The sequence below is a fragment of the Embiotoca jacksoni genome, unplaced genomic scaffold (genome assembly GCF_022577435.1).
Source record: "Embiotoca jacksoni isolate LCO1_2020_lvr unplaced genomic scaffold, fEmbJac1.0.p SCAF_20, whole genome shotgun sequence".
NCBI classification, from domain to species: Eukaryota; Metazoa; Chordata; class Actinopteri; family Embiotocidae; genus Embiotoca; species Embiotoca jacksoni.
In genome coordinates, this window is record NW_027185341.1 from 8,144,758 (window position 1) to 8,159,710 (window position 14,953).

The 14,953-nt window shown below is 43.0% G+C and overlaps 2 protein-coding genes across 3 annotated transcripts; one reads left to right on the top strand and one right to left on the bottom strand.

Annotated features, from left to right (window-relative positions):
- On the top strand, positions 1–9,325 carry LOC138202252 (uncharacterized). 2 transcript variants are annotated; one of them, XM_069156125.1, is made up of 3 exons: positions 1–117; positions 205–308; positions 1,655–9,325. In XM_069156125.1, the coding sequence occupies exon 3, from the start codon at positions 1,786–1,788 to the stop codon at positions 8,119–8,121; it is 6,336 nt and encodes a 2,111-aa protein (XP_069012226.1). In that variant the 5' UTR covers positions 1–117; positions 205–308; positions 1,655–1,785; the 3' UTR covers positions 8,122–9,325. The 2 variants fall into 2 exon arrangements, with proteins under 2 accessions (XP_069012226.1, XP_069012227.1); XM_069156126.1 differs by having other exon boundaries at positions 208–308.
- Positions 9,326–9,779: 454 nt separating this feature from the next.
- Positions 9,780–12,297, bottom strand: LOC138202253 (bone morphogenetic protein 2-like). Its single transcript, XM_069156127.1, has 5 exons — positions 11,704–12,297; positions 11,379–11,512; positions 10,978–11,094; positions 10,574–10,763; positions 9,780–10,344 (listed from the first exon to the last, which is right to left on the bottom strand). Exons 1-5 carry the CDS (start codon positions 11,999–12,001, stop codon positions 9,929–9,931), a joined length of 1,155 nt encoding a protein of 384 aa, XP_069012228.1. The 5' UTR covers positions 12,002–12,297; the 3' UTR covers positions 9,780–9,928.
- Between the last annotated feature and the right edge of the window lie 2,656 nt (positions 12,298–14,953).

A 14,953-nucleotide genomic window follows, 5' to 3' on the forward strand; every position in this document is an offset into this window, starting at 1 on the left:
GCTCAGTTTGGCCACACCGCCCTGCGCGTCTATTTTGGTATCTTTTGAGCTCGCTATCAGGGGCCCGGCCACACCAGTGCATTTGAACATGGATCTGAGGGCTTGACTCACTTTTTGGTGAGTTTTCTTTGTTTCTTCAACTTCGACAGAAAAAAAAGTTTTGTTTGCTGTGAATGACAGACGCTAACAAGAATTAATTCTTAGCAGGAGGTTCTGCAGTGGATTCATGGATTCTACACGGAGGGCTTTTGTTTGATACCGGTGTCTACATCCGAGCGTTGGGCTCAGCATTGAGACCCATCACCCAGGTGAGGGAGCAGTGTGATTTTATGGATATATATTGATTATATAGATATGGACATGAAAGGCCCTGATGACAGAATATAAGAAAGCAGATGGCTTTAAAGTTTTATTTAAAAAAAAAAAGAAAAAAGACAGGATGGCCACCCTGCCTGTCTACTTTTTGTACTTTAAAGAATTACACAATGACATACCATGTACACTGATATTTATACATCTCTGAGTAAGATTATAAAATTATTCTTCGATGGTTTTGTCTTTATACAGTATAGTTAACCAGGCTGCCTCATTCCTTGGGTATAAATACACAAGCAGATGCTGGGAAAGTACCGTGGTTGCTAACTGATCTCAGGTTATGAGAACTGGAAGATTGTTGGCGACCGAAAGGTCCCGGAAAGCCAAAGTATTCTGAGTCAAATTTGAGATACAGTAAAGTCAATCAGTCCTAGCAGTTTTACCTGTTCGGTTTGATCGATAATGATAATGATAACAGTAAAGCAAGTTGTGTTATTGTCTGTAGTAAACTTACCATCCTTTTGTTAAATCAGCCCAGACTGTGAAAACAAACGGCTCTTGACATCTCAAATTACTTTCCAATTATTCCATTTTAATGTACACTTACAATCAGACACATCACTGATTCATGACATATATTTTTGTCTCAATCAACCATATCTTCTTATAAGGTGACTGATGGTTATGTGAAGACTTGCAATATATGTGAGTGGCTGTTCTCCCAGGTCAGGTGATATAAATGGGTTAATGAGCTATTCTAAGACCTCACCCAGATAGCCAAAATAAGCTACAGTAGAGCAGCTGCTGTTGAGGCGCACTGTGACTGATGTGATGATTTACTTGTATTTCCTGCAGTCTGTACTGTTAACTCGCTGGTGAGAATCTCCTTCCACAACTTTGTAGAAACATTGTATGCGTATTAGCCTTCAAATTCATAACATTTTAAAAAGAAGGGTTCCAATGTGAAGAACATGAACAGTGGAAAAGATCATATTTTCTAATATTTGTCCTAAAAACGGAGCAGAAGCCACGGACTCTCTGCCAAGTACTCACAGCCTAAAGAACCATTTGCTGCTGAAAATAGCCATGCACATTGTATGAAGTGTTTGCCTACTGCCTGCATAGTGACAGCATGGTTGAAGCTAGCACATGTGTACATAAAGGTCATCAGTGCAGCTACAGAGTTCAAAACCATTTATAGTAAACATATCAGCGAAACACCTGTGAATTTCTGAATTTCTGAATTCCTCAAATGCTGAAATGATAACTGCCTATAATGTGTGACTAAGTAGACTGGTATAGTACACTGACAATGATTTTCTGGTTGGCTTGTTTTCAGGAAATTTACCACCATTTCCCTGATGTCAGCCTGAGCTGGAAGAAAACCAGGAAAAGGATCTACAGAGCAGCAGCAGCTGCAGAGGAGGCAAAGCTGGTGATGCACAAGACAACAAAACACTTGTTGACATCATGAGCTGTGTGGAAAAGCGACACATGAGCCATCGGGTGGGAAGCATGCTTCACCATCGCTTCCCCAACGGCTTCACAGACTTGTTCATGGACGAGACTGATCGGGAAGTCAGCACGCTCACCGATCGAGCCTTCCGAAGTCTCTGCGTTGGAGACGACGCCGTTTACAACGACGAGTTCTTGTATGGATACTCGCCTTTCAGCTGCCAGAAACCTTTGGCCGGGGAGCCACATAAAAAGACTCATCATAAGGATTCTAAAAAACAAGGGCAAAACAAAACTGACAAAAATGACGCCCAGCCGTGGAAACAGCAGCAACAGAAGAATATATCCCAGATGTCGTCTTTCTTAAAGGCATTAAGCGCCACCGAGGAAAGCTGTGAGGGGATGTTAAACAGAAATGGCGGCATGACAGACTCTAATGGGGAATCGTGGGATAAGTCGGCACTTCGCAGCATCCAAAGAGAGCTATCAGAGTTCTCCTCAGATTATCACACCAGTCTCACAGACAGACATTACAAGAACCATCTTCGACATCAGTCCGGTGATGGTTCATCAAACAAAACCAGCAAAGATGCGGGCCTTCCCTCAGGGAAGTCCACAAAGAATAAAAATAGTAAATCTGTTGTCAAACTAAGAAAACTTAACATCAAAAACTTTTTCCTCCACAGTGAGTTTAGTCCTTTCCAAACATGGACAGACTTTAACCGGTTCCCCTTTGGCCAAGAGGACACAGTCACATCAATTCTCCCTACAGATAACGTCCCTAAATGGTACGACTTGCCGTTTTACAAGGAGCTAACTGAGGCCCATAGAAAAGAGACTGTGTATACAGAGGAGGTGCAGTCATGTCAGAAAGAAGCAGTTGAGCCCTCTCCTCCCACCGCTCCTAAACCCATCCCTCCCCCTCCTCCCCCAAAGGTCCTGCCAAAGCCCTCGCCTACTCTGGCTGAGAAGAGGTGCTCATCTGAAGGAGGGGATGGGAGTGCTGCCCCCTGGAGGCGCAACAGGTCCAGGGCAAAAAGTGCTATTCCAGGCAACCAGCCTGGGATACCACGTCGAGACAACAATTTAACGAAAGTGGAGGAAAGTCTTTTGTTGATCAAAAAGGAAGCTAGGTCTGTGGAAGTGAAAGCAGTCGAGGAAGTCAGCTCTTTGGCTTCTACTCCGTTCAGCATCTGCCAGCTGATGACTCCCGTCATTCCCTCCAGACAACCGACAGAAACATCAGAAATCCTTCTCTCGCCCTCTGTCCTCGACCTTCCTCTTCGACCAAACTCTGAGGCCAAAGTGACTCCGGAACCTCCACTCAAGCGGGAAAGCTACAAATCACTCGCCTCAAGTATCCTCTTCAACCTCAAAGACAACAGGAAAAGGGTGAAGAGCCGTTACAGCCCACCTAAGTTCAAAACTTTAGAGATGCCTGAAGGTGGCGCCCAATCACCGCAATCAGATCATGTGAGACGTTCACAAGCTGGTTCGGAGGGCAATGCATCTGGCTTAAGCACGCCTGCCATTGGACTGACAGTTTGCAGTCCTATTTTGGAGCCTATCGGATCCCCAGCTGTTGATCTTACAAACCGTGATACTAATAGGCGTTTGTCAGGTGATTATTTGTTATCAAATCTACTGCAAACAAAAGGTAACAGCAGTCTTGGGGAAGAGAACCCCATCTCCCCTTTTATACACTCAAAAAAGAACAAGAGCCCCATGGCTAAAAAACAAAACTACCCCTCTCTGAATTTGTACAAGAAAGCCAGTCCTGTCGACAGTGATATGAAATATCTTCAAGTCCCACAGAGCACCGGCACTCCTGCACACATACATTCACCAAGAGAGACAAAAGTTTCACCACTCACACTAAACAAGGAACCTTCTCCACGAGCGCTGCCAACAAACACAGGCCTTTCACCATATACTTTACATGTCATCAAAGATTGTTCATCCATAGTTTCACCCCACGCACTTGAGAGAGAAGAGCTGTCATCAGGAGGAAAAAGACCCCCAAATGTACCAGAGAAAACAAAACGGCCGGTGAAAGACACTAAAGAAAAATACTTTGGAGTGCAGCCGACCTCCAAGGAAAAAGAGACTGGTGGCCAGATTGTGAGTACAATTGATGTGATCAAAGCAGCAAGGGAAGCAATTAATGCAGCCAAAAGTAAAGCTCTATCGGCAACACATTCAGATAGTATCAATAAGGCCATGTCAGACATAGAGGAACTGAGGCAGAAAGAAATGGATGAGAAGGTTTCTAAAGAAATGTTTAGCAACAAGAGAGAGAGTTTGGAAGCAGAAAACAATATTTTATCTCAAAGTGGAAATGAAGCCACTGGTACGACGCTGGCTGGCAGAAATAGTAATGTCAAGAAAGAGCCTCCGCCGGTTCCAAAGAGAAACTTTGCTAAATCAGATATTCAACTTGCTCTTGACAAACATCAAACACACAACGTAGACAAAGTCTCTAATGGTGATTTGGGGGATGCAAAACTAGATTTTCCACCAAAAGAAAAGGAATCTGTCCAGAAACAAGGAAAGGAAAAACGTATATTTTCAGCCAGACAGAACAATTATATCAAATATCAGAGGTGTGCAGTGATGTCGGACGATGAACAAGCAGAGGAGTATGAGGAAGGCAATTTGAATGTGAACACGAGAATGGAGACTGATGACAAGATGGTGTCACCAAGAGAAATGAAAGACAGTGAGCATATAATCAGTGATTTGCATGCTCTGAAAGAGCTGGAGAGAACCAGGCTTGGTGATCGCATTCTTGAGAACGCGAAGAATAAACTCGGGGTTGTTAACATAGACGAGGAGGCAAAGGCTAAGAATGATCTGATTTCAAAGGAGCTTCGTAATATAAAGAGAGGCATGCTGTCTATGAGAGGGAACACAACGGCTAAGAGAGACATATTTGCAAAGAAAGAGAAGGAGCAGAACAAGCAGGATGCTCTCACAAAGTTAGACGGCAATGTCATAGTAAACAAAACACTTATAAATGATAATTTTGACAAAGCCAAAATGGCCCTTGAAGAAATCATCTCAGAGAGGCAGAGGAGAAAGAATACATCTACAGAGCAGGAGGCAAATCCAACATTCGACGAGACTGTGAGTGACGAAAGTTATGCAATGAAGGTACAGCAACGTAAAAAAGCTATCATAGATTCAATGACAGAGGCCTGGGAAAAACAAAATGGCAGCACTTCTGCACTTAAAGAGAAAAACGTAAAAGAAAGATTAGGCGATCTGAGAGACCACAATCACCTGAGACAGATTCTGTCCCAAACTGAACCTGGACTTGGTGAAACTCACCGATCAGGCGGTAGGATAGCACTACCTGGCATGGACAAGATCGGCAATGAGCTAAACACACTCGGAAAAAGTAAAGCTAAATATGTGAATGATAAACTAACTGATCACTCTAGCTATGTTACTGACAATTCAGAGGTCAATTTGAGGCAAATGTCTAGACAGGTGTCTGAAGAGAGCAGTGAATACCTGATGAAAGAAACTGAAGAAAAGTTTGATGCTCCTCCTGTTCCTCCGAGGAGCAAAAAAGGAGGCAGTAGGAGGGATGGAAGCCTCACTAAAGATGCAGTTGACAAAAATATCTTGAACCAAGATGGCAAATATGAAAATCCTGACGTATTTTTAAATGAGATGACAACAGATTTAGAAACACAACAGGTAAATAGTGAAAAAGCTGCGCCCAGTCCAAGTGAAACCAGTTCTTATAAAGCGGTGAGGGATGAGGTGAATAATGCAAATTCAAACTCAATACCAGCAACTAACCCATGTGAGACCATTTTAACTTCAAACTACACACAATCTGAAATTGTAAAGAGTTTATCACCAGAGTGCGGAGCAAATGTAAATATGGTCAATAACTTGCAGATAAAAATGAGCCCCACAAGGGAGGCCTTAATAGGAAACAGCAGTACGAAGGCACAAGATACGGGCAAGATAAAGCGAAAGGCCCCTTTAAGACCAGAACATTTAATCACACCAGATGACAATGTCACTAAGAGTGTAGGAACAGAAGAAGAACCTGACAAAATAAATACAGTTAGTGAGGATGTAAATATGGTTGCAGAGGCTCTCAGTGAAACCCCCAGAAACATAATATCACCCTCGCTACTGCTCAATGGCATTAGCATCAACAGCATCAACCAGAGCCCACCTGATCAAGCCAGCTTGTCATCGAAATCCTCCTACTTCTCTGTGGAGAGTGCACTGCACAGAAATACTGAGAGTCAAATGTCAAATGTCTACCACTCATTGGAGAACTTGATTGGAGAGGAGATGGAGATGGGTGAGGCAATGCAGAATATTTCACAAGACAATAAACAGGATTCTGACAGAGGAGAAGTGGAATATTATTCTTTAAGCGATCATGAAAGCGAGCCAGAGGTTGGAAAGTGGCCGATAAAATCACCTCATATAGAGCCAGAAGTACCGTACAAGGACAGCAAAGAAAGAGACAATATGGCTGCAGATCAAAGCTCAATTCATGATGAAAATAATTCAACGACATCGTCTTCGAATACCTTCTCGCCGACTTTGGGGATACCTGCCTTATTTAAAGTCAAAGACCACACTTTCAGCAATAAGTTGAAGAAGACTGCACAACCCTGGTCACCAAGAGGGAGTCTGAGTGGTTCAGAGAGGGGGGAGGAGGAGGTACATCAAGGAACAGAAAATCAAGAGCTTCCACTAGCAAATGAATCTACTACCACTGGAAGTACCTTAATTCCTGCAGAAATCTTCAAACCTAAAGAGATTTTATCAAACCAATCACCACCTGTGTTGCTCTCGCCTTCAAATCTCCAAAATGAAAACCCAAAGAAACTCCAAGTTGGAGGTTTCCTCACTGTCCCACAGGAGGAAGACAGATTGTCTGGGGTGAGTCCATCATCTGAAGGTGTGGAGAGTGTAACAACCAGCACAGCTGACACAGCTGATGAGATGGCAACGAAGCCTGGCGGACTGGTACAACGTGAAGTGACAAAGGTTCCCAGCGAACGCTCGGGGTCCACCTGTAGTGGTAACGAAAGCCAGACAGGGCTGCCCAAGCCACCAGCGGTCTTACCGAAATCTGAAAAGGCTGTTTTAAAAGCCATTAAGCTGGCCAATAGACGGATGAAGAAGGAGGACGCCCAGAAGTTGTCTCAAAGCAGCAGCAAACACAGAGCAGATAGACACAAGAGTGATAAATCTGAGCACAAAAGCAGCAGTAGTAGTAAAAATGGCAGGAGCGGCGAGAAGAAACACAGAGAAAGAACTGAAGATGGTCATCGGCACAATGAAAGTCAGCATTGTAAAAACAGCAACGACCCGGCCGAGCAACATCTTAGCAACAATGAAGATCACCACCACAACGGAGAAGAAATAAGCCACAGGACCCGGAGGCAGAGCCTCGATTTAGTGGAAAGCAATAGCCAGAACAGAGAAGCTCTACCCAACATTGCATCAGAAAGACAAGGCCGCAGCAGCGACAGACATGTTCGAGAGAAGCCAGAGCAAAGACATTACAGCAGTGATAGGGTCATCAGTCACGTACCTGTGTACAAAGCTCACGTCCACGAGAGACCCATGTCGGACAAGCCATTCCACCGATCACAAAGCTTCGATAGGTATTCAGGAGATAATGTGGAACGCAGGCTCAGTGCTGATATGTCTGTCAACGAGAAGCTCGATCCCAGGACCCAGCGCATCGAGAAATCCATCATTGATGAGCTTCAACAGAGAGGCAGAGTCAGAGACAAGCCGGGCCGAGACAACCTACCAAGAAGGAGTCACAGTATTGATGCTTACAGCAGCGAGGTCCCTCACCCATCATCCCTGTCCCGCCAGTCGAGCCACACCAGCCAGCTTTCTCGCCAGTCCAGCATCGAGCATGCCATCGTCACGCAGTCCTTCCCTATGACCCAACGTAAGCTTCTCCAGGATCCAGACTCGGGGCAGTACTTCTTTGTGGACATGCCTGTGCAAGTCAAGACAAAAACCTTCTTTGATCCTGAAACGGGAAGCTATGTGCAGCTGCCAGTCCAGCCACCGGAAGGTGCTGTTCCTCAGGCATCCCCCATGGAGGTCTTGACCCCACCACTGGTTCTTTACCACAGCTTTGTCCCGGTGCCTCTGTCCCCCATGGCTCAGAACGCTACCATCCAAGCGCCTCGTATGGAACTGGAAGAGTTTGAGCTGAGGCACCTAGAAAGGTCGAGGAAAATGCGCTGCAAGGAGGGACATGCGTATTTAGAGCCAGTCTATGGTCAACATGACCACATGTTAGGGGAGTTCATGGGCACTGAGGAGCTGGACTGTCCAAGCTGATGTGCCACGAAGTTTGGAAGAAAAACATCTACTGTCACATAATGCTGATTTGTATCATTAAATTGTGGTGTTTGTTGCATTCCAGGACTTATTTTTGTGATGTTTTTGTCACAACATCATATCAGTGCTGGATTACTCCGTGTTTGATTGTTGAAAACTGGTACAAAACTGCAACTCCATAAATAATCCATTGGTCTTCCAAATATTTATTAAACAGCATTACAGCTGCGATGCAAATATTTTAGGGTAATGTTTGGCCTGTTTATGGGCAGAATGCAAAAAATGCGTAAAAAACAAAAAAAATGCCACTAAAATGGTCCCAGAAATGCAAAGGACAGCTCTAAAACATGTTTCACTTTTTAAACAGTGTCAAAGTGCTTCAAGGTGGATTTTCTTTTCTTCAAATTTTCGGTTCTGGTTTTGCTTTACTTGCCTTAAACTTTCATGAGACGTATAGTGAGCTGTGCCAGCTTTGTGAAGCTACTGAGGCCTTGACTGCGTTTGTGAAAAGGAACGAGTTTGATTTGAGTGTAAACATGAATTTGTGGATGAATGAAAGCAGTTGTTTGAATGTAGGTTGAAGGATTTCTGTAAGATAATGTGCAATTTCTGAAAAAGGAAAAAAAGGACATGGATGATCCATGTACATAATGTATTTAAGTGTAAACAGAAAGGGTAAGCTTGAATGTAAAATGTTTATTTATTGTAAATGCTGACAGTTTGTTATATACTACAGTGGTATTGAGTCTCCAATACTTTTCAGGTATTGTGGCTTTTGTTTTATTACCTGCAAGGTTTGTTGTCTTGAGATTTCTTTTTTCAACAGACAGTTAGCAGTCATTTAAGTTATCATTAGAGATAATGGAAACAAATAGTAAATTAACTAAAAAAAAAAACTGTTCTTGATTTATAAACTGCTAATTTCGATGGATTATGTCCACACAACTACATTTCAAAAATATTTTGCATGCTAAAATTAAAATTGCACCTGTTGAATGTGTTTAATATATCACAAATTGAATTTATACTGTCCAAAAGCTTGAACTGGTATTATTGCCATCACTGTTTTTTTTAATATGCAGAGGACATAAAGCAGAATTGGTTTTGCAGGTTTGTTGCATTGGCATTTTTCTAAACTAGAATCAAGCTGGGCTGTCTTGTGTCTGTGATCCATTCCAATAAATAAAAAAAACTTGTTACAGATTTTCATTGCACTCGTGTTATTAATTTTACTGCAATGCCTTTCTTCATTGAGAAGAGAATGTCTACACAAGTTATAATTAAAACCACTGACGCCTTGAGGAGAATACTTTTAATTTTGATGCGAATCTCCAATTGTCCGCACTTATATTTTTTTCGATCTTGTGCATCTGAATATTACAGAGCAGGTTTATAGCTGTAATTGTTTTAGGCTGCTTATGTGTTGCTTTTATTTACTTATCTGCTCAAATAAGGCCTTGAAGATGTGAGGCAGAGTCTTCAATTTCCCTACTAACCTTTGACAGAAGTTCACGAGAGCATATTATATTTGTTTTTTGCTGTCCCAGTGGGATATAAACAAACTTCATTCCACAGAAAAAGGTATATATTTAATGGGACAGACTATAAACCGCCTCAGCACCATGGACAGTGGCACTGAGTGAAACCGTGGTGATTAATAGTCAAGGAATAATGCTTTTATTTCTCAAAATTATACAATATTTAAACGTATGCATGAAAGTACAGTGTTTTAAACAACTCAAACAAGCCATCACGTCCCCATTCCTCATTGTCCCAGTGTTAAAGAGTGCAGGAGATGCGCAGCCAGTCAATGACAGCCACAGCTTAACGCCACCATGTCATCGTACTGCTTCAAAACCACGTTCTCCTCATCATCGAAATACAACAAACTAATGGCCTGGAGTCTGTCGGGCACGCAGCAGGGCCCTCCCACCTCACCGCTGGAAAGCCTGAGCGCGTGCATGATGGAGCGCACCGTTGCATGGTTGGTGGCTCTGAGGCCTCCCCCCAGCGGGAACGGGCAGGAGCCTTTGCAGTGGTAGGCGTTGTATCCGCGAGGTGAGATGATCCAGCCCGACCAGCCGATCTCCTCGAAGTCAACAAAGAGGGGAACCCGCTGGCAGGGCTGCGAGCGACCGTGGGGCAAAAAACCTGAAGATGCACGTCGCCTCCTGCTGCGGTGGTTGTGGGGCTCAGGTGCAGCTGCTACAGGTTGGACTTGTCCTGTTGAAAGATGAAGGTTGGTTTGGAACACAATCATAAATACGCGAAACTGTGTGGACTGATGGGTGATAACGGGATGATATGGGGATGCTTAAGTCGTACTATTAGAAGAAGTGAAAAATGTGCCCTTGTGGGATCAATAATGTCTGCCTGCCTATCCATCCATCCATCCATCCATCCATCCATCCATCTATCTATCTATCTATCCACACCCCTCCCACCAACTTACTCAGGTATGACTGGTTTGATGCTCCAGTCCTCTCATCATTTGAGAATATAACCAGGTAGGCGTTTGTGTCTGTGAGTTCTTTATTCTGATTTGACGAGGACACCACAGACTCCATCCAGTTACCAGAAGGAAGTGTGGTCACCACCAGGATGCCATTGTCCTCCTGATTGTTCCGGATCCACTTGGATACCTGATGTTCAAAGCATATTCGTTTCAATAAAACAAAAATACATAATGGGATTTTTTTTTTTTTAACAGAAATTAAAATGATTAAAACTCAGGCAAATTATACTTATTTACCAGAAATTTGGAAAATGATGGGGAAACAGTAAAACCCCCAAAACAAAGAGTTAGAAGGACAAATATATTTTTCAAAAGAGAAACCAAAATATAGAAGGTGTTACCATTTGAGTGACATTGAAGACTTCCCATCCTTGTGTGTACAGTGGCACAAGTCTGGAGGTGATGAGGTTTCCTCTCCATGGCTTCACTCGACTGTCCAACACCTCATAGAGATCCACCTGGACAGTCAAACACACTAATGTTAATCCACTAAACCACCACGGGCTACTTTTATATAATAATTATTACATGTTTGACTGCTATTATCTGTGGACAGTGCGGTAAATTAGTCACCACAATACAGAATCACTCAGCATCAACATGCCTATCAGATAAAGTCCCAGTGAGGTGGGGTTTTTTTTTGGCATTTTTGTGCGTAAAAATAAAATGTGGACTAATGACTTAAAGTAAAATTAAATATATTCATGATGACAAATCAAAAATAACCTCCAAACCCCTTTACCTTATAGAAATGAGTTGACTTTCCGAGGTAAAACCTTTGTTTCTTTCTGAACCAGCGGAACTCCGCTTTGATCATTTTCTCTTCTCTGCCGAGAGACGACAAGTTGAAGAAGTGAAACCTTTCTCCAGCATGACCTGCAAACGGCAAAATATTGATTATATCTTTAGGGAAACAATTAAATGAACTCTTGATAAATACATTATTGTTTAACAGACGCACTGAGGTGCGTAACCGTGCGTAATTGTTCCTTGTGTTTAAATTACGCACTCTGCTCCATATATCCATAGTTCACGCGTAAAGGTCAGTTTCACAAGCTGTTGCTCACCTTTATCTTCAAAACTCCGCACGATGTTTCCTTCCAGAATGTCCTTCTGGCTTTTCGGAGTCCCATCGGAGACTGAAACCGCGTTAAAAAGATCCAACATAAACTGAGGCGCCTTCTTGTGAGGAGCTACCGCCGGAACTCGGGGTAAATCCTTCAGATTGAACAACGCGTCAAGAGTCTGATCCGTCGAACTGTCCTGCCTCCCCTCCCCCCCTCTGTCCTGCGGGATCGCCAGAAGGGCGACACATCTCAGCCGGAGAGCGAGGACGAGGCAGAGGGGCAGAGCTCCTGCGGTCATTTTTAGAGAGAGTGGACTGAGCTCTACACCTGTGGGGCGGTCGGTGATAAGGGCGACCCCACTGCTACTGATGACAAACTGTCCTTGTGTTCAGCTAACACCAGGAGTTGATTGAGCCGTGATTGATGATGGAAATAAACACAAAGAAAAGGTGAAGACGACCCGAGAGCAAAAAATTAAACGAATGATTTCTCTGACTGTTGTACGTTCAGGTTAAAGTAGTTTTGAAGCCTTTTGGCTGATTTGACCTGTTTTTTTTTTTTTTTAAAACAGACATGGATCAGAAAGTAGAAAGTATGATTGTAGAACCTTCATCAACAAACTGGTAAAAAGAAAAAGAAAAGCAAGAAAGATCCTAAAATAATGTGCCAAAATCATTCTCACTGTTTAGCCATCCAGATACATCTTTATAAAAATACTGAAATTAGACAAATGATAACCGTAGCTTGATCATATATGAGTAGATTAATGTAATTAAATATCAATGATATAGAATAAATGGTCTTTTTATTGCACCACGAGGCCCCACATTGCACTGGTTTTATAACAGGGATCAATTAGTGGGCCGACCAAATAAAGTTATCCCATTATGATGTTTTGTCGCCGTTGCAACCATGTCGTGTGTTTCTCGGCCCAGTTGTCTGTTATCAGTATGAGGCCAGTTGCTTGAGAGCAAACGAACATCCGAGCCGTGACGCACATGGAGCGCGTTTTCAAAAGCTGCCTGTTAATGCGCACATTTCCACAAAAACGCAGACCGGTCATCGTGCATCCCCCTCCCCCCAAACCCTTCCAACCCTTTCCGTTAGTGTTTGGACAGTGACTCAGAGTTAACACCGAAATCCGCATTGACGTGTTTATTCCTCTGTTAAAATCAATCCGATATGATCTCTAATCAACCAGGAGCAACAAAAGGAATCAAATTCCCAAGATCATCATGTTGATCAATGGCTCAGTGCCACACACACACACACACACACACACACACACACACACACACACACACAACTCCCCTATTGTTCATCAAAGTATTGGCGATTACATAGAATGATGATCCCCTCATTTAGGGACCATTACTCACCTTTAAAGCCAAGCAGTAAATGTTTTTTTTCCTGTTCTCTCTATGCTGTCAGATAAGCTCCAGGATAGATTATAGCCATAAACGTTGTAAACAGAGACACCGCATGTTGGATTTGCTAAAACAGAGGTTGCATTATATTATGCAGCATATTGTTTATTTTTTTTATTGTTAAAAAGTGAACCATAACACTTGATCTGTGATATATTACTGAATTGCTATTCAGAAATTCTGTGGAAGGCATGACTCTGTCCTGTCAACTTGCCTGCTGAGAACCAGGTTTTAAGTCTGGATGATTCACAATAGACGTGCTTTTCCCTGCGCACATGTGTACTGTATGTGCGTGACATCTGACACGTGAACACATACACCAGCTGGAGGTTGCGGGATGTCCTCGAATGTTTACACTGACCATGTGCTGATTCCTGATAGACTTAAAGGGAAGCCCTCTGACGTAGGTCTTCTCATAGCAGCTCAGGACAGACCACACTGTCAGACATTAAGGCCAGACTGATCACAAAGACACAGTAATTACTACAATAAGGCCAAAGGCTGGAGTTCTTATTTTTAATCTAAAATTATGGTTTAACATTTCATGACATATCCTCATGAGCTCAAAGTCATGTGACATTCAATGGTTGGCCAACGAACCGCACACACCGAATGCATCAAGAAAAATGGAATCATGGTTATATTTGGGCTAAACACTTGATGGGCCAACCTCATTTTGACCAAAAATCAACATCCAATCTTCATCCCGTTTTTATTTGCTTTTCTTTGATTATATCTGTTGGTTGGATATCAAGCTACAAGGACAGTTCCCTTACAGTCCCATGTTTTTCACATGGGACACGTGATCACATACGACGCATGTTTACCACACGTTGCAACATATGATATCATAGTGTAAATATGTGGAGAAGCTTTCACGTGGGAATGTACATGGGCTTCACACATATTACACCATCAAATGTTCCAAAACCACATGTTTTTGCACGTGAAATTCATGTGGTTTTCCTGTAAGGGTTAGCTTAGTTTTGCATTGAAACCAAGTGGCAACCAACTGTGATGTCATCAATTGGTTTGTGAACGACTGTTATGAGGCCTCAAGTTCGGATTTTGGCCGGCACCATCTTGCTAGTTCGGAGCAGTTTGGAGCCGGTAGTGACCGTATTTGGGCGAGCTGGGGGGCAGCGAGCGGGAATCTGACTCAATCTGATTAGGAACCTGGCGATATCACGTCCCGCCTACCGATAGTTGTAACCTGACTGCACCACAGGCCTGTCAATCAAACAGACACGCCCCGGCGATTTTTAACCTTAATGGTGGGGTTGTTTTGAGATCGGCCACCATAAGATTTATAAGAAGGAATGACTTTAGTCAGCAAAACCAAAATAACTCAAAGAGAAATTTCATTGACTTCGAATTTTATGAGACTAGTTGAATAGGAGTCTATGGAGCCAGAAGCTTTTTGGAGCCAACCTCTAGCGGCCTCCTGCAGTATCCACACAGCTACGTCCACTTTTATATACAGTCAATGATTGACACAGGTGCCAAGTGAAAACACCTGGCTTGGATGTGCAATTTTGACCCACTGCTCAAACTGTATTAGAACTTTCACCTTCATTAAGTTATCCACACTGGTCCAAAAATCATTTTCCCCAAACATAATCATTGGAAAAGTAGGAACACCAGAATGGTGAAAACTTTTATTTGAGTGTCACAAATCCCACAAAATTGACCCATGTTGTCCAATAACTTTTGGACAGTGCCGAGGACTAGACAAGACTGGTAAGTAAACAGCTGTTAATGCTAACGATGGCTATGCAGAGACCCAAGAGTCCCACGTACATTTTGTGCGTTTCCTATTGTGA